Source organism: Staurois parvus, unplaced genomic scaffold (assembly GCF_062004578.1).
Source record: "Staurois parvus isolate SC_StPar_1 unplaced genomic scaffold, SC_StPar_1.0 ptg000159l, whole genome shotgun sequence".
Classification (NCBI taxonomy): domain Eukaryota; kingdom Metazoa; phylum Chordata; class Amphibia; order Anura; family Ranidae; genus Staurois; species Staurois parvus.
Window position 1 is genome coordinate 4,749,452 of NW_028317955.1, and position 23,608 is coordinate 4,773,059.

Genomic DNA, 23,608 nt, shown 5'->3' on the forward strand with positions numbered 1-23,608 from the left:
GGAGCAGCAGCATTTATTTAGAAATTATCTCACTATTTTTGTCACTATTTTTGGCGCTGGTGATTTTTTTGGATATATTTTTAGTGTGTGTTTAGTATCACTTTAAATGCACAGGGCTTTCTGCATCACTAACTGATTTTGTCCGGACAGTTGTTCTGCAGTATATCTGATCCTACTCCTTTGTCCTGTTACACAGCCACTACACTGGGAATCCATAAATATGTAACTGAATTATTATTGTACAGGATTTATATAGCACCCACAGTTTGAGCAGTGCTTTACAAAATAAAGGTCGGACAGTACAGTTACAATACAGTGGAAGACATGAGTTAGAAGGACCTTGCTCGTGGGAACTTACAATCTAATGCTCCATGCACACGGGGTGTTTTGATAACACTGGTAAGATTAGCTGTGTAAAGTCACATTAAAAACCTGAGTTTTTCAGCGTTTTTGCATTTAGCGGTGTTTTGCAGCATTTTTGCATAGCGTTTAGCGGAGTTTTTCCATGTTTGCGTTTTTAGCTTTTTTATTTTTATACCAACAAAAAATATTTTCTTTGGTCAAAAAAGCCAAAAAATGCTGGTTTGTGACGGTTTACTGCGATTTACCGCGTTTTACTGCTTTAGAGCATTTTTACAGCTAAAAAACTCCTCTAGAAACCCACTAGTTCTGGGGGGGGGGGGGTTTTCCAGCCAAAAAACGTCCCTGCCAAAAAACGTTGATTACATTCTATGTGTGCATGGACACATAGGATAACATGCTAGGTTTACTAGCTTTAGAAAAAAACATCAAAAAACGTCAACAGCAGCTGTAAAAACGTTCAGTGTGCATGAGGACTAAAGCAAAATCTTGACAATATGGAACAGCAAGCAAAAATGTGAATCTCACATAAAAAATGACTTTGTAGCAAACATTACCGTAATCCCAATGTGTGATTACTGAAAACACGCAGTGGCTTCCCCTTAGAAGAGATGCGTAGTGACCTCTGCTAATGTATTCTTTACAAACAAAGCACTTGATATAATTTAGCAGAAAATCCACTGCCGGACACTCCAAATAATTCTCCTTTCATGTAACATTCTAAATGCTAATGCCGCTCTAATCATGAGCTAAGTATTTACAGGAAAAGGCTTGGACGCTGTGTGACAACCAGAGGACTAATGAATTGGCATCCTATGTCGCCCTCCTAGGAGCCACTTGAGTTTAACCAAACGCATTTTCAGCAAATTCAGCTGTATTGGCTGGGGTTGACCTAGATCTATTCCTTGGTTACACATGGAGGGATCGCTGTGATGATCAGCAAAGTATACATTAGAGTCAAATGAAAGAAATACTGTGTTTCTATATAGTGACATCTTCAAGGATAGCCAGTCCAGATCCCTTACATGTTGTCTATACATTCCAGGCGCAGTAACACATTTAGGGCTCCTTCACACCAGTCCCGGAGGGCTTCTATCAGTAGAACTGCCCGAGATAGTCCCAACACATAGGCAAGGCAATTTGCCTCAAGTCCTATTGCTTCAGTTCACACCAGCACACTGTATTGAGGACATTCTGTATTGTGTTAGAGTGCATAGGAATGGCTATGCAAAAATGCAATGAGCTATCATGCACAGAGTTAAAAGTTAAAGGATAAGTAGGGCCAATGCTCCTGTGACTCAAATTCAGCCAACAATGGGCTAAAGTCCACTGTCGGCTGATGTCACTCAGCTGGTCTAGACTCTGGAGGGATCCCGACTTTAATGTCAAGATCCACCCAGATGCCTGATAAACAGTTCTCTCAGTGTGCTGCTGAGAGCCTAAATCAGCCACTCCCACCCCCTTCACATTCTGGCTGGAGGGCAGAGCAGAGAGACGTTGACTGACAATCACTGCTCTGTGCTCAGAGCAGATCCGAGAACTAAGCAATCAACGGTCTTTGATTGCTCAGTTCTTGGGCTTAGAGGAGGCAGGGGAGAGATGCAGTATCGGACCGATGCTGCCTCCACCTATGTGAGTATGCATGTTTACTATTTTGAAATCCCACATTTCTCTTTTAAAATTTAAAAACTTACTAAAACTGGTGCACTCAGAATCGGGTGCAGCTGTGCATGGTAGCCAGTCAGCTTCTAACTTCAGCTTGTTCAATTAGACTTTGGCTTTGATTGATTACCAGATTTTGCATTCTCCAGTTTGGTAATTAACCACCAGTATGTCTGCCACTAATGTAAATGAGTTCTAAGCTATCATAGTCTTACCATTGGTTTATTCATATAGAAGCCTCAACTATAGTAAAATAATCTGTCCCCCACCAGCATGCTGAAGAGCACGTGTCAAACACAAGGCCTGTGGGCCAAATTCGGCCCTCCAGGTCATTTCATGTGGCCATCGCACCTCTACTGCAGCTGCAGTACCCCCCTCACCTCTACTGCAGCTGCAGTAACCTCCCTCATCTCTGCCCCCATCTTGTCTCAGTAGCCAGCAGCAGAGAGGAGGACAGAACTCCTCCTACAGGTCCTGCCCCTCTCTGTGCATCTGTAGCATCTCCTTGTCTCTAACTACACTGGTCTCAGCATTCAGCACCAGCCCTCCGCTGGTCCTCATCCAGACCGTGCACTTTTTGCTACCCAGCTCCGCCCTAGGTTCCTCCTCAGCAGCACAAGTTAAGGGGTGGTGCACTGTGATGTAAGGGAGTGGGATGCTGTGTATGTCTAGTCTTACAGATACAACCAGCCCTTTGAGGGAAACCATAATGCTGATGCGGCCCTCAATGAAATTGAGTTTGACACCCCTGCTGCAAAGGATGACTGTCCACCATACCCTGTGTTGGAGCTAGAGCTCCCTTGTCACCAAAGTTCACACTTCCTGCTAATTGAGGAGCTCAAATAGGGTGTCATAATCCTTTTTCACCATACTGGCTGGGAACAGGCTTTTTATTACTATGGCGATGGCTGCGAGAACAGTAGATGAAGAAAAGAAAACCTTTTTTTTATCCATTAATATGACTATACCTCATATGTGACCCCACTATCAGTGCCAGCATCCCAGGGGATAAGATCTTGGACTACCCTCTGGACCCAGCCACATTCCTTTGTACAGAGATCCTCTGCAGAGAGTCCAACGTTCCAGTCTGGGCTTGGACCTAGCATGGCCAGGAAAGACATGAGATGACGGCTTCTGTCCACTGAGAACTCTGCAGATGGAGCAGCTCTCCTGCAATGAACAGAAAAAAAAAACAGAATAAATATACATACTTCACATTTGTAATGTAAAAAATCAGTTGCATCAGACACACACATATAGTCCTGTCTAAAGAATTCAGAATAAACAGGCAAAAGAAAAGCAATGAAAAAAAACACCACTATCAATATAGGTATATCTAGAGAGGACACTAAGGTTGACGTTGGGATGCTGAAACACACGTCCATAGCTCTGCTCAAGACTGGCCTCTCCTACACATGGACACCCTGGTTGCTGGCTATCACAGTCCGTCTTCACTCTTTACTGAAAATAGGAAAACAATCAGCTGCACTCCAATTAGCTTTTCTTGCAGTATTTTAATAATCAGTGCATTGACTGCATACAGTCCTAAACCAGCCTTCCTTGACACATTGCACCACTCCTGGCTTGCTCACAAGGATAGGGGAAGTCTAGTTTTTATTAAAAATACTGCAAGAAGAGCTAATTGGAGTTTTGGTGTTGGGATGCTGCTGCATTCATGATGCTGGTGCTGGATGGGGTCCAATTTCAACCTCTCCCGCCATCACAGCTCTTCACCTCCTCTAAAGTTGGGTCCTTGCACCTAACCTTAATGTTTCCTGGTAATTATAGGCACATTTATTGAGTGTCATCCTGAAGGCCTCAAGTGCTCGGTGACTTGAGTTAAGCTATAGGTTAAGTTAAATTTTAATCTGGGGTTTCACTTTAGGACATTAAGCCCCACCCTCATTATTTATTACTGCTACTTGAGCTAGAATGCTGTAGAATGCTCCAAAACCGAGCTCCTCATCTTTCCCCCTGCCCACTCACCCCCCCCCCCCCATCCTATCCATCACTACCAACAACACCGCCATCAATCCTGCCCCACAAGCCAAAGTCTTTGGCGTCATTCTGGACTCCAACCTTTCCTTCCAACCTCATGTCAAATCACTTACAAACACATGCAGGCTCCACCTTCGCAACATCGCCAAGATACGTACCTTCCTTACCCCAGACACCACTAAACTACTTGTACACTCCCTGATTATCTCACGACTTGACTACTGCAACTCCCTTCTCACCGGCCTACCCCAGTGCAGGCTCTCCCCGCTCCAGACCATCCTGAACTCAGCGGCCAGACTCATTCACCTCACCAACCGCTCCACCTCTGCCACCCCCCTCTGCCTATCCCTCCACTGGCTCCCGATTGCCCATCGCATCAAATTCAAACTACTAACCCTGACCTACAAAGCCATTCACAACACTGCCCTTAACTACCTCACCAACCTGATTCCTAAGTACCACCCTACCCGTACCCTTCGCTCCTCACAGGACCTCCTTCTATCTTGCTCTCTGGTCTCCTCCTCCCATGCACGACTGCAAGACTACTCCAGGTCCTCCCCCATCCTCTGGAACTCACTGCTCCAATCCATCAGACTGTCACCTTCCCTCATCACCTTCAGGCGCTCCCTGAAAACCCACCTCTTCAGGGAAGCCTACCCCTCCCTCACCTAACAGCCGCTCTCCTTCATTCCTCCTACCACTCTATCCCCCACAGCCACTTCCTCCTGTGCCACTATCCCCTCCCTCCTAGATTGTAAGCTCGAAAGAGTAGGGTCCTCTAACCCCTCGTGTACTGTTGTTGTTGCTGTTCTATTTCTTGTATTGTCCCCCCCTCTATTGTACAGCGCTGAGTAAACCCTTTGGCGCTATATAAACTCGATGTAATAATAATTAGAGCATTGTTTGGGAGCATGTCAGACCACTGGAAAGGTTGTGCGTTAGATAGCTGTGATCTAACTTTGCTATGTGCTTGCAGTAAAGGGTATTTTAACCTTTGCTACACCTCTTAAGTATAAGAGCACCAAATATGTGTTACTATTTGAATGGCTTGGCTGCATTACAGTATTAAGCAACAAGAGTTCAATTAGGCTTTAAAGAGACAATAGATACAGTATCTTTAGTTATTCCTCTTGCATGACTTCCCTGAAGGGGTACTGGGTGAATAAAGATAACCCATGGTCTGGTGTTTGGACTTCTTGGACACTACCCAATACCCCATAACTGCACCTGCAGTATATTCCCAGTTTTAACCCCCTGCCATTGTCTGCCATTGAAAAAAAAGTCTCATTCTTGCAATCACATTCTCGACTTATCTATCATTATGAAAAATGGAGCATGACGGGTGAGATTCCTTGCTTGGCTTTGTAGTGTTTGTAGAAGGTGGCAGGGATGACTTACCAGTAAATCAGTAGTGGGTAAAAGAAGCCATGGCTGATCCAACTATCACACTTGGAGAGACTGACTCTCAGACTTGCCTAGTCTCTTCACAAATGATAATTGAGATGGTGATACCCTGGCACTGAAGTGTGCCTGGTGAGAAGGTTGTGTTAAACAGAAAAAAAAAATTGTAAAAATAAGGCGAAGGCACGCGGCAAAGCTTTAATTACACGGCAGGGAACAAATATTTATGAAGGCCAAGAAATAAATTAAAAACAAGCTCACTGGAGTGCAATGAATCTAAAACACACTTATCTTTGTAGACAAGTGTAATGTAGGTTATTGTGGAACATTGCGTACTTGGAGAGGGTAGGCAAAGGTAACAGACGCATCTTTCATCACTTGTCGGAATATATATGTTATTAAACTCTAATTATTGCTACAGAGTTGAAAGACTTTATGCATGGCATTGATCCAGAAAACTTTCACTTGTATATTATTCATCCTATACTAATGGCTGAATATTCTGACTCATGATGCTTTAAAGTAAAGCTTGGCTCAAAGATCTTTAAAAAATCCTGGCCTAAAAAGTGTAGGGCCTGTAAGTACCTGTGTTTGTCTTGAAAGCAATCCCCATGGAGCCCCCTTGAAAACTAGTTGAGGAAAGTGGAAAGATAGTGCTAGACCCATCGGTTTATTTTCCTGGTTTTGTTATCCTAAGGTATTAATGCTGGTATAAATGATCTGGTTCCTGGGCAGGTGGATTCTACACCCCAGGGCATGTCCACAGCCTCCTTGGCTTGTAGTGTGGTGTAAAAGAGTTGAAATTGAAGCGCCACACCACTGCTAAGAGTTTGCTAAAGAGGCTGCTGATTACGCCTGGACTTTCAATTCACATTGGAAAAATGTCATTGTAGGTCCAGTTCACTTCTGGTTTGTGTACTTTGTTGCCTGTCAAGCCCTGATGAAGGGCGTACTTAGACCTCCGAAACATGTTGGCTACTATTTGAATGGTACCCCTGACCTTTAATGGAATAAAGTTGGATCTGGACCTCTTAGCAGTGGTGTGGCGCTACAATTTCAACCCTTGAAAACTAGACTGAAATTTTACATAGGGTGTTCTAGGTTAAAATTAAGGCCCACCCTCTTCCTCTGTGTTAGGCCCATGTACTAAACTGCACCCACCCTGGGTTGGAATAGATATTTTAGCATTTGACAGTTAAATGACAGGGGGTGGGGCTTTGTGCCAGGCAGGGGACTTGGAGAGAGGTCAATGCTCCATATACTACATGAGTCTAGGATCCAAGGGGCTCTTGGCTCATAGGGTTGAACCTGAAGACTAACAAATGTATTTGCAGGGCACCACAAGGCAAGATCGCAGTCTTGCGGCAATTCTCAACTGCAGTCCTTCAAATTTATGTAAACCCTAGCAATGAGCTTCCCTCATTTACTCCCTTTTGGTCTGGTAATATTTGTCCTCTCTCCACTCTTCACCCCATTATACAGAAGACAAGGGGAAAGGGGTTCTGTAGTTATAACAATTCCTGTAGAGTAACAAATGAACATTGTCAACCTAGGAAAGGCACTGAGAGGATCAGCATGTGAAAATAAAGGTAAAAAGCTTGAAAGAGAAAAGTAATGCAACCACCACATCTAAAAACTGGTAAGTTGTAATATATTACACTTTGAGATTAGATACCCTTTATGGCCCATTATTCATGTATATCTATCACTGCTCTGCTGATAAGAGCAGGACTGGGAACCTTTGACTGGGAGTCATACACAACCAACTAGCCCTTGTACCATGCAAAGAGGGCCATGGTGCCCCATTGATTGGTGGGCATGGTAAAATATGAAAGTTTCTATAGGACGGATTCATCACGACACACCAGCATATTTTCCAGCATCAGCTTCTTTTGTAGGTCTCTTTTTCACCCATAAAGAAAGTTAATGATGTAAGACTTATTTTTTTCAGATGCTGTGATTGCCACTCAGAGCCATCAGCCACATGCAAATTATTACTACTAGCCCAGGTAGCAAATTTCACCTTTGCCCATCCCAGTCCTTTCATGGGATTTTTTTCTCTATCTTTGGGGAGGTTTCCATCAAGGTATGAATGATAATGCATGTAAAACATATCTAAAATTCACTTCATCTAACAATGTAAAATAGTCTTATGTGGCTACATAGTTGGATCTGCCATTATAATAACATTTATTTACAATTGTGGTTTGCTTATATAATTGGATGCAGTTTCAAAGAGTCTCTAAGCTAGGGCCCCACACTGCACAGCTGTCAGTAAATTATTTATTATCTAAAAGAAAATTAAAATCTAACAGTGACCAGCTTTCCATAGCCTACTAATGAATGCAGCAGTACCACTATCTGGTCATGAGCAAATCACACAATAGCGCTTGTCATGTACGCATGAACTTTTCAGATTAGAATTTCTAATGTTCAATTATATTTGGGCATATTTTCTTTCATTGGTGCCCCACACCTTTTTGTTTCTTTTCCGAATGCAATTCAGATTAAAATCTAAAGTACAATAATCATCCAATATGTTTTATTCATAGTTTTTTATTTTACTTTGCTATAAAAAATGTACAATTCTACCACCCACACTAAAAGTCTTAAGAAATCAAAATTCTTTCAACCTGTCTAAACACTTCCCTTTCAATTCAACTTAAAGAAAAATAATTTAAAAAGCCCACACATGGTTTGATTATTCCTAGAGCCAATATAATGAACACCGAAACAATGATACCAATTTCCCAGCTATGTAATACTTAGATATGTGAAAGGAGGGTTTTGTAGAAAGAATAGATCATTACATACATTTACATAATAAATGTGGTTACTTTGAAACTGCTAAGGGTCCCTTTACATCAATGTATTACAGTACGTCCATGGGGTTGATTTACTAAAACTGGAGAGTGCAAAATCTGGTGCAGCTGAGCATGGTAGCCAATCATCTTCTAACTTCATCTTGTTCACTAAGCTTTGACAATACAACGTGGAAGCTGATTGGTTTCTATACAGATCTGCACCAGATTTCCAGTTTTAGTAAAGCAATCTCCATTAGTACGTTGGTTCGCTGAGGTCCCATTTAATTTGTATGGCACTACAACGCACCTTTCTCCAGTGTACTGCAATGCATGGTAACTCATTACCATGCATTGTGGTGCTCTGCGTTGGAAAACAATACACAGATATGTTTATTCAACTGCTTTGGTGTATTGGCAGCTGGTAATATAAAGACTGGTGTTAAGCCAGACTTAATGAATTGAAACCAGTTTATTTAGAATATCAATACCTTTTATGAAGGCTAAAAAAAAATATATATAGTACATACTCTGGGCCTGAAACCTCCCTTTAAATGTACACTTTAATACATTTTATCATGCCATTTCTAAACTGTAGACAGCTCTTTCAGATTTTGAGCCCTCATCAGCATGTAGGGCAGGTGAGGTTTCCCTTCATCCAGTGGTTGGCACTGTGCCATTATACAGATGGAGTGGAGTCATTTAGGGGAAATGTCCCCTTGTGAACTCCATCGTTGTCTCAAAGGAATCAGCTGTCTGATTGGACACTGCAACCTCTGATAAACTTCAACTGCCATCTTGGTGTGGAGTTGTAGGTCAGGGACATAGAACCCGCTTGTTAGGGAGAGGGAATACCGTATGGGTGAGGTTTCTGGTGAGTAGGGACAGGTTAGGGACAACATTCCAGTATCTGGACCAGTGAAGTGGGGCTCTTCTCAGCAGCATCTGAGTGACTTCCCAATATAGTGCAAACAGGAACCCTTCCAAAGAAATCATCCCCCAGTAATACAGGTCCAAGCCTGGTGACACCATACATACTGCTATATTGCTTAATATCAGTGCCTATAGAAACTTTATTTGTTCCTGCTAACCTGTATACAATATACAAGTTAAATACAACATCAAGAACTGTGTATGTGGTCTATCCCTTATTGGGTACCCTATGGTCCTGGGCCACACCTACAAGTACAAGATGTGAAAAATTCTATAGAGCAGGCACTGCAACCAGTCATACACAAGAAAGTTTGGCAGAGGCGCAAAATGTGGGACTTTTTGTATAAGGAATTAAAGACCGGACAATGGAGAGGGTAATAAAACTTCAGGGTGTAAGTTCATTAGTTCATACATGTGGAGGGTGGTGACTACATCCAGTGTGGCAGCCATTCCTCAGAGTATGCAAGCTCTGCGTAGAAAGACAGGAAAGGGGGCAAGGAAGGCGCCACTAAGTGTAGTATTAATATGGAATTTATTAAGTATCACTCACAAGAGAGTGGATAAAAAGATCACTTGTCATCATAACAGCACAGATCCTATGGAGCCCAGAGTCCAAGAGGGAATCCCACTTGCCACGGATGGTGAACACAATCACAGCATCTAACTACTACTAGGTATAACACAACCTGAGTAAATAAGAAACTTTACAGACAGAAAAATTATACCTTTATGTTCAAGGAGCTATACATTAAAGCCCAACTCCAAGATTTGTGAAAAATAAATTGCCTAGTTCTAAAAATTTAAAATGCAGCTTTCTCTGGAATACTCACCTTGTCTCTGGCACTGCATTCAACATCTGTCTTCTGCAGAATCAAATAATGCCCTGCTACATTTAATGCACTTCCTGTGAGCCCAGGGTGTCATGAATCAGCCCCCGGAGGACTAAAATGACAAAGCTATTTATTCAGACTTGCATATAGCGGTTTCCAGCTTGCAAGCCTTCAGCAGTGTAAGTTATGAAAGATGCAGTTTCTGTTGGGTGGGGTCTGGAATGTTTTGGGCAGAATACTCAGGGCCCTCAGCTGGGAGGTGCAATGGCAGTCTTTATGTTGGGCTGGCTCACAGCGAGTAACAAATGTAACTATTGAAATCCATATTAACCCCTTGGCGTTGGTGCCTCCTGGCCCTTTGATGAGTTTCAGATGCTGGGAGGCGGGGTGAGGTTTCTGATCTTGTGACCGTCATGATTGACTGTTACAGTGGTCACTGATCAGAACGCTCTCAATCGCAAGTAGAGATCGGGAGCTTTCAATTGGGCACCAGTAACTTTGTCCTGAGCGCTCTTGGCACAGGTCTTTTAAGGCCCACCCGCCTAGAGACCGCATATATGCGTGAATCCGGCACCAAGGAGTTAAAGAATTATTGTCCTTTATTGGCCTGAGTAAACACCTAAGTAAGGAAAAGACAAAATATAGTCTGCAGGTGCCCCAAAGACTGCATAATAAGTGCCAAAATGGCCACGTGCAGCTGAGATCTGCAGGTTGAGCATCAAAGTTCAAGCCTTCCCACTATACCCAAAATAAAGGAAAATGTCTTGGCTGGAGTATCACTTTAATCTATTTCACTCTAAACATGCACGTGTCCATACGTATGTAGGATAACTGCACTTATCCTGACCAGTGATGAGCTTGGGCATGTTTGGATTATGATCCAAACCCACATGTGCGAGTCCACCAGGAAGCTTCCATCTCTATGGGCCAATCAGCTGTGTCTGGGGCATTGTAGGGCAGCTGCAAGTATACATGCCCCTTGTATATGTGTAGGTTGCAGGGCGGGAAATGCCCTTGCTGCAGATGATTGGCCCATAAAGGTAGAAGCTTCCCTGTGGATTGCATATGTGGGTTTGGATCATAATCAAAAACATGTCCAAGCCCACCACTAATCCTGACCATAGGCTCCAAACAATTCCCGTAGCAGCTTGCAGAACAGAAAATTCCTTTCTAAGTAAAATTCTTGCTATCACATTAAATGTTTGTGCTCATAGCTTTGCTTCTGAGGAAAACAAAAATCTCCTTATGATGAAAATATTGTAACAGAAAACATAAGGAGGATTCATGTACCAATTACACTAAACACAATGCTTCCTCCGCATCCTTTGCAACTGATCAATAATGCTGTATTCTTCCCATCTGTGATGAGAACATTGATAGCCAATAAAGACTATCCACTCTTAACAAACAATTACTTTTGCAAAACATACAAAACTCTCCTGTGCCCAGGCAATTAATTCCAAGTCTAATCTTCTTGCTGACTTGTTGGCCACTGAGACCATAAACCTGCCTCGAGGTGACAGATTAAAAATGCATGTGGTGGTCTGGGCAGCCTGTTAGTCCCTGTTGGTTGTAAAGTGTTTATTCCTAAATAGTCCTTCATTGTAATAGGTTTGTTTCAACTGCTTGGCTTCCCCAAGGCACAGCTGTATAATGCATGGCAACATTCTGTGGCTGTAAGAATGATGTCACACTGCAGTAGATAGCACTGGGACTAGGTGGATGAAAGATCTTCTTAAAGTGTATCTGAACCCAAGAGTAAACATTTTATATGTTGCAGCTTACCAGTCCTTACATGTAGAATCTGCATTTTTTTCTAATCTTTTTAAATGTATTTTGGTTATTCTAATAGTAACACACTTTGTATCCTACAATGACAATGTTCACTCATTGTACTGTGTATTGGGAGGAGCAGCATTTCCACCTTAGGACAGAAAGTGTGTTAGGACTACAGATCATCTCCACCTCTCCTCATCTCCATAACATATGGGATGTTCTGTAGCTCTCATACCTACATATGCAGTATGCATATAAACTTGCTTGCTTACTGTACTGGATTTCAGGCAGGGTCAACGGGGTTTTGATTTGGTTGCTGAACGTGTAGCAGAGTGCTGGTTGCTTTAAATCTTAAACAGCAGCTGCAAGGCATTATTTTCTCTTTTCTCTCTTTGTGAGTGACAGACAGGAAATCACAGGACTGTGCTCTAATTGGCTGTTGTAGAGAAGAGAAAGGGGGCTAAGAAAGACACACATGGGGAAGGATACATTTTGGGTTGGGACCGCATGAAGCACAGAGGAGAGAGAAAGGGAGGGAGAGAGAGGGGGTTGGGAGGAGAGAGAGAGGGGGGGGAGAGAGAGGGAAGAGAGAGAGAGGAGGAGAGAGAGGGAAGAGAGAGAGGGGGGAGAAGAGAGAGAGGGGGGAGAGGGAAGAGAGAGAGAGGAGAGAGAGAGGGAAGAGAGAGGGAAGAGAGAGGGGGGGAGAGGAGAGAGAGAGAGGAGGAGGGAGGGAGGGAAGAGAGAGGGAAGAGAGGGGAGAGAGAGGGGGGAGAGGAAGAGAGAGGGGGGGGGAGGAGAGGGGGGAGAGAGAGGGAAGAGAGGGAGGGAGAGAGAGAGGTGGAGGGAGGGAGAGAGAGGGGGGGGTAGAGAGGGGGGGATAGAGAGGGAGGGATAGAGAGAAGAGGAGAGAGGGGGGGGAGAGAGGAGAGGAAGAGAGAGAGGGGGGAGAGGGGGAGAGAGGAGGAGAGAGAGAGGGAAGAGAGAGAGAGGAGGAGAGAGAGGGAAGAGAGAGGGGGGAAGAGAGAGAGGAGGAGAGAGAGAGGGGGGGAAGAGAGGGTAGGAGGAGGAGATAGGGAAGAGAGAGGAGAGAGAGAGGGGGGGGGAGGAAGAGAGAGAGAGAGGAGGGGGGAAGAGAGAGAGGAGAGAGGGGGAAGAGAGGGAGGGAGAGAGAGAGAGAGGGGGGGTAGAGAGGAGGGATAGATAGATAGAGAGGGGGGGATAGAGATAAGAGATAGAGAGGGAGGAGAGAGAGGATGAGAGAGAGGGGGGAGAGAGATAGAGGGAGAGAGAGGGGGAGAGAGATAGAGGGAGAGAGAGGGGGGAGAGACAGAGGGAAGAGAGAGAGAGAGAGAGGAGAGAGAGAGAAGAGAGGGAGGGAGAGAGGAGGAGAGAGAGAGATAGAGAGGGAGGGAGAGAGAGAGGGGGGAGAGAGGGAGGGATAGAGAGAGAGGAGGAGAGAGGGAGAGAGAGAGGAGAGAGGAGAGAAAATTTCTACTATTGTTTAATGCTACCTAGAGGACAGTCCAGAAACTGTGAGTACTCTGTGATGAAAGGGGATATTAATACTGCTGCATTTGCTGTTCATCTCTGGAGAATGGTTATGAGAAAGCCTGCCCTTTAATCCTCAGAGATAGGCTCTATGCACACAGGGCATTTTAATAACGCTGCTAACGTTAGCTGTGTAAAGTCGCGTTAAAAACATGAGTTTTTTAGGGTTTTGTATTAGCGTTTTACTGCGTTTTTCGAATTTGCCTTTTTTTAGAGGTTTTTTTTGTGCCCCAAAAAAATTAATTTGGCCTGCATGTGAATGTAGAAGAAAGAATAAATAAAAGCCTGTGATTTATAAAAGGAAAAACAAAAAGAATATATTTTGTGATAATGGTCCTTTAATAAATCCTGGTGTTTTTGTTCTTTTACTTGGCTGTTCAATACTTAACATAATATCTCACACATAGAGTTGTCTAAAGCTATTCTAAGATTAATTGTAGCTCAGACAGTTTATGAGGAATGCTTGCTATATAAGATCAAGGACATTGACACTTTCAGATTTTTTAATAAAACCTAATTGTCTGAACTGTCTAGAGACATTCCTTGGCATGAAAGCAAGCGAAGAACATGTACTATACAAGAAGACAATAAATATATAAAGTATAAAAATCAACATCTGGTCATCCAGCAAAAAAAAGAAAAATCTCTCTTCAATTACTTCACCACCAGCAGTATCCTCGATAGTCCCTTCACTACAATCACAACTCAACATTTATGTTGGCCACTGCAAAAGCTCTTAAAGTGGCTTAAGGCTTTATTTTTTTTTTCTTTCTTTAAAAAAAATAAACACATCATACTTACCTGCTCTGTGCAATGGTTTTGCACAGAGCAGCCCTGATCCTCCTCTTCTCTGGTCCCGCACCGGCATGTCTGGCCTCTCCCCCTTGCCCAGTGCCCCCAGTGCTCCAGGGCAAGCTGCTTACTCTGGGGGCACTTGTGCGTGCTTGCTCCTGAGTTCAGTCCTGCCCCTAGCTCCCTCCTCACTGGTTGGTATTAGGTTTCCTACTGATCTTCTGTAAACTAGAAAAAAAAACCCTCCCCACATAATAAGGGGTTGCTCTCCAAGTCAGGAGAATGAGAATGCTGCTCTTCAACAAAAATACAGTATAGTGAATAAGACTTGTCACAATAGAACAGGAAGTGTGTTGCTGGCAGGATTACCAAATGAAAATTAAGGGATAAAAACCTGAGAAAGAAAACTAATGCAGCCACCACATTTATAGACAGGTAAGCTGCAATATATTAATATAATTATATTTTGTTGTTGAAACGAGATATGGCATATTGATGGAGAAAGGGAAAGGAAGAAATAAGGAAACATTTCATTTTTGGAAGATGGACGAGGAGCATTCTGCAACCTGGACCCATGGCTCAGACATATACCGCTCTACTGATAAAGTGCCTCTTTAGGTTAAGCAATCTACTGTTGAGTGGATTGATAGCTGTATTATACTCACTCAGTCAGTATGGGATTTGTTTTCTGTATTCTGCAAAAAAACCTGGTTGATCCTGCTGTTCTCTATCTCCCCGTTCTGTTCAAGTCCTCAATTCAGCTGGGGATTTTGTAAAGCAGTGTTGGCAACTTTGCACATGCTCAGTTTTCAGTGAGTTTCTATACTGAACATTTCCTCCCTATCACATCTGAGCAGCCCTTGAGACTATAGAGTCGCACATGTGGGTGTACACCCACCCCTCACTCTCCATGCCCACTAACCAGCTAAATACAATAGGGTGGGATATTACATGTAGATTGGAAGAGGCTTCACCACCCTCCTATTCTAAGACACAGGCTGGAGGGGTGTGACACAGCCAGTGATTGGCAGAAATCTGCCCACACCATGCTATTGCCAAAAATAATAAAGATTTGATTTCAAATATATATTTGTATGATGATTTAAAACAGTGTACTGATATTAATTATAATTTTTTACTCTGTATCTTAAAGGCAGTTTTTTTTTTTTTTTTTTTTTATTTTGAACATGTGGCCAGCATCAGAGGACTAGAAGCTCCTTCTACTTATGTTTTGCTGCAGACAGGCTGGGAAAGAGCTGGGTCATGTGACACAGCCTGTGATTGGCAGAAATCTGCCAACACCATACTATTGCAAAAAATAATAAAGATTTGATTTCAAATATATATTTGTAAGATGATTTAAAACAGAGTACTGATATTAATTATAATTTTTTACTCTGTATCCCAAAGGCAGTTTTTTTTTTTTATCATTTTGAACATGTGGCCAGCAGCAGAGGATTAGAGGCTCCTCCTGCTTATGTTTTGCTGCAAACAGGCTGGGAAAGAGCTGTCATGTGACAGCTCTTGATCAATTTGGAAAAAGGTACTTCTTTTTTAATTAAAATAATTACAGCCATCATCCATATACAGAAATAGAAGGGATGATGCAAATTAACCATTAGCCGCCCGGCTATGGTAACATTGTACTACTTTGGTCATAGTAAAATATGAAAAAAAAATCTTAAAAAAAAATGTAATAAAAAATTTAAAATAATAAAAAAATAAAAAAAATATATATATACTGTATTTTCCGGCGTATAAGACGACTGGGCGTATAAGACGACCCCCTACTTTTCCTGTTAAAATATAGGGTTTGAGCTATACTCGCCGTATAAGACTACCCCTCTTCCAACACACACCAAATAAAAATGAAAAAACATCAGATTTGATTTCAATATGGTATGCTATTTCAGTATGGTATTCCAATGATGGGGTGCTATTCCTCCCACTGACACCAATGATGGGGCACTATTTCATCCACTGACACCAATGATGGGGCACTATTCCTCCCACTGATACCAATGATGGGACACTATTCCTCCCACTGACACCAATGATGGTGCCCCATCAATAGTGTCAGTGTGTGAGGAATAGTGCTCCATCATTGGTGTCAGTGGGAGGAATAGTGCCCCATCATTGGTGTCAGTGGGAAGAATCGTGCCCCATTATTGGTGTCAGTGGGAGGAATAGTGTCCCATCATTAGTGTCAGTGGGAGGAATAGTGTCCCATCATTGGTGTCAGTGGGAGGAATAGCGGCCTATCATTGGTATCAGTGGGAGGAATAGCACCCCATCATTGGTATCAGTGGGAGGAATAGCACCCCATCATTGTTGTCAGTGGGAGGAATAGCACCCCATCATTGGTGTCAGTGGGAGGAATAGCGCCCCATCATTGGTATCAGTGGCAGGAATTGTGCCCCATCATTGGTGTCAGTGGGAGGAATAGCGCCCCATCATTGGTATCAGTGGCAGGAATTGCGCCCCATCATTGGTGTCAGTGGGAGGAATTGCGCCCCATCATTGGTGTCAGTGGGAGGAATTGCGCCCCATCATTGGTATCAGTGGGGAGAATAGTGCCCCATCATTGGTGTCAGTGGGGAGAATAGTGCCCCATCATTGGTGTCAGTGGGGAGGAGGAATAGTGCCCCATCGTTGGTGTCAGAGGGGAGGAGAAGTAGTGCCCCATCGTTGGTATCAGTGGGGAGAATAGTGCCCCATTGTTGGTATCAGTGGGAGGAATAGTGCCCTATCGTTGGTATCAGTGGGAGGAATAGTGCCCCATCATTGGTGTCAGTGGGGGAGGAATAGTGCCCCATCATTGGTATCAGTGGGGAGAATAGTGCCCCATCATTGGTGTCAGTGAGGAGAATAGTGCCTCATCATTGGTGTCAGTGGGGGAGGAACAGTGCCTTATCGTTGGTGTCAGTGGGGGAGGAACAGTGCCTCATCATTGGTGTCAGTGAGGAGAACAGTGCCTCATCGTTGGTGTCAGTGGGGGAGGTACAGTGCCTCATCGTTGGTGTCAGTGGGGGAGGAACAGTGCCTCATCGTTGGTGTCAGTGTGGAGGAGGAATAGTGCCCCATCGTTAGTGTCAGTGGGGGAGAGGAGCGGCTGCTCCTTCTTCCAGTTCGGCCGCTCAATTTTCGCGGGGCCGCTCGGCTCCACCTCCTCGCCGGTGATTGGTTACCTGTGTGCCTTTCCAGTGCTGGCGCCCAATCACTGGTGAGGAGGCGGAGCCGAGCGGCCGCGTGACCATCGAGCGGCCGAACTGAAAGAAGGAGCAGCCGCGCTTCCTGGACCGGATCGTCGTGGGACCGGAGCCAGGTAAGGTACAGCAGCCCCTCTGCCCACCCCTGTACTTAGTGTCCGTTGGAAGAGGAGGGGGGGCGGCGCCGCGCCGCCCCTCGAAAAAGTGCCACCCTGACACCGGCTCGCACCGGCGTATAAGACGACCCCCGACTTTTCAGAAGATTTTCAGGGGTTGAAAAGTCGTCTTATACGCCGGAAAATACGGTATATATTTTTTTTCATACTGTCACCAGTCAGTGTCCCTGTTCACCGCCATGCCAGTTATATGATGACGCTGTACTGCACTGGTGACAGTATGTAAAAAAAAAATAGTGAAAATAATTTTTTACATTTTTTCATTTTCCGAAAAATTATGACAAAAAAAATACAACTTCAAAAAACTCGCCATGCCTCTTATGAAGTACGTCGGACTGTCTACTCTGCAAAAAGGGGTCATTTGGGGATATCTGTACTATTCTGACATTCTTGGACCTCAAGAAATTAGATTGGCTGTCAGTACTTCAGGATTGATCAATATTCAGATCTATACCATAGTTTGTGAACTCTATAACTTTCCTACAAACTAAATAATACATCCTAATTTGGGTTATTTTCACCAAAGACATGTAGCAGAATACATCTCGGCCTAAATTTATGAAGAACAATTATTTATTTGTAAACTTTTATAACAGAAACAAAGAAAAACGTGGGTTTTTTTCCAAATTTTTGGTCTTTTTTTGTTAATTTAGCAAAAAATAAAAACCCCAGCAATGATTAAATACCACCAAAAGAAAGCTCTAGTTGTGTGAAGAAAATGATAAAATTTTAGTTTGGGTACAATGTTGTATGATCGCGCAATAGTCGTTCAAAGTGTGAGAGCGCTGAAACCTGAAAACTGGCCTGGGCAGGAAGGTGTAAAATTGCCCGGTATTGAAATGGTTAAACAGTGTGTGTTTAGGATCACTTTAAGTTCTGTCCAAATTTATTTGTGTAGATCTATGTGGGTTTGAAACGGCCAAATAAAGCCAGTCAGTCCAACAGGTCCAACAGGTAGTCTGGCAGAGGTGCCTGTTGTCAAATGTCTAAGGATGGGTTGGAGTCATCTGGTATAATGAACACCGAATTGCTTTATATCACCAACAATATTTGTAGAAATTGCCACTACTTCAGTTCAGGGTGACACACTGGTGTTTTGTCTTCCCCGGAGTGTCATACTAGTGGATGTGAAGAAGAGCTGCCCTTTGGGCCAATAGCCAGTCCTTTGTGACCGAAACCTTAGGACTCCTGTAGACCACTACATCCTAGATCTCATTTGTGTAGATCGCTGGTTACATTTTCTCATAAGCATGAAAGGTCATTGGTGATGCTAATACCATGGGCCCTACTTTATAAATTATTTGTGTCTGATTACCCACTAAGAAAGCTGTGATTCTTAAGGGCGATTGTAACCCTACACAACAGAAACATACAATACTTTCCTTCGATAAATGATTGTCAGTCATGTACAGTATATACGTATACAGATAAAGGGTTGATCAACACCAAAAGTTCATAGTTGAAGTACATGGACGCAGCAATGTTCCCAGCAGCTACTTCAAATAAAAAGCAGAAGGGGTTGCAGCATGGAGAGTTTATACCAGTAGGAAAACAATAAAAATATGCTCTTTGTGCTGCAGCTCCATCTGCTTTCAAGGATTGTCATTCTTTTAAAACCAAATCGCTCTGACCTTCATTCCTTCTCTTTGTCTGCTGTAGAGATCCATTTTTTAAAAAAATACTAATTTGCTGCCAAAGTTATTTTCTTTTTTTTTTCCACTAAAGTTTTCAACTACTTTTCAGAGTAATAAATAGTAAATTATTATTTAAAAAAAGGGAGTTTAAGTGATCATTCTTGAATTTTTATTAGTTGTAGCCCTTGTGATTGAGGGTGTGGCAGGGCTTTGTTCATTTTCTTGCTACAAAAATGGTCCCTCTTTCCTATTTCAAAATCTTGGGAGATATGCAGCACCCTAGGAATTAATGGTAATACAGGTTAATAACAATATACACTGGTCAACCATAACATTATGACCACCCACTTAATATTGAGTAGGTTCCTCTTTTGCCACCAAAACAGCTCTGACCCATAGAGGCATGGACTCCACTTGGGAGGTGGAGCCTCCATGGATCGAATTTCCTACTGTGCATCCTGGTGCCATCACTTCCCTAGACTCAAGTGAGCCAAAATGCACCTGGCCATCCACACGATGTAAGAAACCGTGATTCATCAGACCAGGCCAACTTCTTCCATTGCTCAGTGCTCCAGTTCTGATGCTCCCATGTAGGTACTTTTGGCTGTGGACATGGGTTAATTAAGGTTGCCACCTCATCCCTTTAAACCCGACGCATATTAATTACACAGGTTCTGAGGCTAATTTAATGCAGGCTCTAAGTGAGTTTAATTACCACCTTAATCAGCCCCAGAACCTGTGAAATTAATACAGGTGAAACTCAAAGAATTAGAATATCGTGCAAAAGTAAATTTTTCTTCCACACTTTTCCCTTCCACATAACTTTCTATTAATGTGCTTTGATACAGCACTTTGGGAACATCCAACTTCTTTTGCAATTACCTTTTGAGGCTTTCCCTCCTTATGGAGGGTGTCTATGATGGTTTTCTGCACAACTGTCAGGTCAGCAGTCTTTCCCATGATTGTGATTCCTACTGAACCAGATTGAGAGACTATTTAAAGGCTCAGGAACCCATTGCAAGTGTTATGGCTTAATTATCTGATTAGAGTGGGACACTTTGAGCCGAGAATATTGCACCTTTTCACAATATTCTAATTTTCTGAGATTGTGGATTTGGGGTTTTCATGAGCTGTAAGCCATAATCATCACAATTATGACAAATCACGGCTTGAACTATCTTGCTTTGCGTGTCATGAGTCTATCTCATATATTAGTTTCACCTTTTAGGTTGCATTACTGAAATAAATGAACTTTTGCACAATATTCTTATTTTTTTGAGTTTCACCTGTATGTATTCAGGTTTAAAGGGATGAGGTGCAACCCTAGGGTCAGTATAGGCACTCTGACTGATCTGCGGCTATGCAGCCCCATACGCAACAAGCTATGATGCACTGTGTGTTCTAACACCTTTCTATAGGAACCAGCACAAACTTTTTCAGCATTTTAAGATACAGTAGCTCTTCTTTTGGACTGGACTACACAGGCCTGCCTTCACTCCCCACCTGCATCAATGAGCCTTGGTCACAAAGTTCACCAGTTTTCCTTCCTTGGACTACTTTTGGTTGGTCCTGAAAACTACAGAGCGGGAACATCCTACAAGAGCTGCAGTTGTAGAGATGCGCAGACCTTGTCATCTAGACATTACAATTTAGCCCTTATCAAAGTTGCGACATTGGATCACTGCCTTGAGTGGAAAAGGGCCTTAGCTCTGGACACCAGTTTAGTTCCCATGTTGCCCTTATTATAATCCACCAGTTTTTAGAAATAGTGGCTAGAAGACCCTTCTTGTCTGTAAAATTACATATGTAGCCAGGTGCCAGTTAGATCAATATGCCTTTCAGGGACATTTACAGATGAGGCTATGATTATACCTTCTCCCCCTAGTGCCTAGTACTGGGACTGCTACATCACTTCCTGTTAACAGAGTGGATTCAGTTTTTCTTACAGCAGAGGATCTTGGGACTTGTAGTCCCATAGCCAATACATACTGTATTCCTCGGTGCTGATTGAACTACATCTGCCAGACAGTTGGCAAAAGAGAGGGAGGATGCTGGAAGAGCAGATATATTCTACAGCAAGGCACTGGATCGCTCTCTTGGTGGGGGATTCAGAGCTGAACACAGGGAGACTGCTATTCTCCTACAGAGACAGATTGTGGCCTACTGCTGGGGACTCTGCATATCAGTTCAGCACAGTGGTGACGCCGATCATCATATTGGGATCACATCAGTCTTCTCTGCACTGGGACTGTCACTGTCAAGTCCTCACACAGACATCTCTGCTCGTCAATCTAACAGTCCACCAGGCTGTACATCCCTGCAAACAGCCAAGAGCCTGTGCAAGAACTCTTGTTCCTAAGAAGCTGTGTTATCCATGGGATTGGCGAGCGGGCAGATGTGCAACCCCTATCTGTCATCACTCTAGAGACACTGCATGCAGACACCTCTACACCTCAAGTATCATAAAATCTTTACTTTGAGCATTGCTACAGCCTGTTTAAACTCATTGAATTACCAGTATTCACTAATGTTTATGGGCTCCACCATTGCTAGCAGAAGACAATAGATATCACCATATCTGGAACTTTGAACAGCAAAGCACTCAAGTTGCAATCTCTAGTTAAAGGGACCTCTACTTTTCTAAGGCCATTGTTATTCAAATTAGGGTACTTATATCTATTTATGCTGGAGCATACATTTACATAATTCTCTGCATCCTCCATTGCAGTGCCGGTGGCCTAGAGGGAGCTGATAAGTCAACAAGCCTTTTCTTCCTCCTCTTACTGCTGGTGTCGCAGTTTAATAGTTGAAGCTTACTACTCATGACTGTATAATTTTTAAATGTTGCTAATTGTTTATTTCTATTGTACCAGTGTTCTTTTTTTTATGCGTTAACTGGGGTTACATATCCTAAACCCATTATTCCTGCGGTCTACTCTTTTGAACAGGTCTAAAATAGAGGTGTTACTAAAGAATTGTGTCTTTTACATTATCAATCTATACTGTTGAACAGGGGTGGACTGACAACTCATGGGGTCCCTGGGCAATAGGGGATCATGGGGCCCCTGTGTCCTTGCCCAAACTCAAAAAAGCCTATGAAAAAGGTACCAGGCCATCTCATGGGGCCCCCTACTGACCCCGGGCCCTCGGGCAGTGCCCGAGTTTCCAAATGGTAAGTCCGCCCCTGCTGTTGAAATATGTCTGAACTCAGAGGTGTCGGGAGGGTTGCAAGGTAAGGGCAACCGCTGGGGACAAGCATTATCAAGAGACCCCTGCGGGGGTAGCGCTACACGTACATGGATATATAACACTTCCCTACCCTGTCTTCTTACATTATGAGATCACAACTGAGCTTCTATATTTGAGTAAAAAGGTGTGGGTCATCTTAGAACTATAGGCCCCAGGTAAGTGCCCAAATGGTCCCTGTTATGCTCTACTAGTTAGAACAGCCAGTTACAGGACCACAGTCTAGTTTTCTGTTAGTAAAAGAAACTTATTTTCTGGGGCTACCACTATACGCGGCACAGAAACAAGTCGGGAGACCACTGGAAAAGGTTTCAACCTTTTTCTAAGAGATAAAAGTCTGCAAATGTTCTTCGTTCAATGATCAAAACATTTCATCCATTTTAACAGCATTAATTAAAAGGGATTCATTTTGGTTTTAAGTGCTGCTCCATCTGTCAGACACTTGATCTCCTAAAAGACAGGAATATGCTAAAAGAGTTTATATTCAGAGTGAAGGCACTAGAGGCTTTCAATGAAGTGCCCAATTAAAGACATGAATCCTGGGCAAAATATTAACAGCAGTAAACTGTTAAGACCCCATTAAGATTTTAATAATATTCTAATCGCCGTTCATTATCATTATTTTCTGGAAGTTAGCAGACTGTGAATCAGTGCATACAAATAAGAGCAGCATTCTTACTGAGATGAAGATTCCATATAGTTAAGTATATCATTATGGTTGAGAAATTGGGAATCCGCGCAATGTGGGGTGTTACAAGTTGTATATATATATATATATATATATATATATATATATATATAGTAATTAGTTGGCTGCTGAATATCTACTACCACCCAAAAAGGTGTATGAAATCCAAATAAATAAATAAATAGGGTGTAGCGTTACCAGTGGCGTCCCTAGGCAGGTGCGGGGGGTGCGCGCCGCACTGGGTGACACCTACCACATAGGGTGACACTGGACCAGCTCCATGAAAAGGTAAGATTTAAAGCAAGCCGACGATCCCAGCAGGATGGATCGGATCTGCGGATTGAGCATAATGGATGGGAGTCCGATCCATTATGCTCCCCAATCCGATCAATCCCGTGGGGATCATCAGCTTGCAACCTATAAGGGTTAACTGAAAGCTCCACGAAAAGGTAAGTTTTAAAGCAAGCCAACAATCCCCGCAGGATGGATCAGATTTACGGATTGAGCATAATGGATCGGAGTCCGATCCATTATGCTCCCCAATCCGCAGATCT

The 23,608-nt window shown here is 43.1% G+C and overlaps 1 protein-coding gene across 1 annotated transcript in view; it reads right to left on the reverse strand.

Moving 5' to 3' along the window:
* SPON1 (spondin 1) overlaps window positions 1-23,608 on the reverse strand; it is a 491,275-nt gene that overhangs the window by 68,629 nt on the left and 399,038 nt on the right. The window contains exon 8 of the mRNA XM_089675872.1: window positions 2,991-3,192. Within this exon, the coding sequence (XP_089531998.1) occupies window positions 2,991-3,192 (202 nt within the window). The remainder of the gene's footprint in view (window positions 1-2,990; window positions 3,193-23,608) is intronic.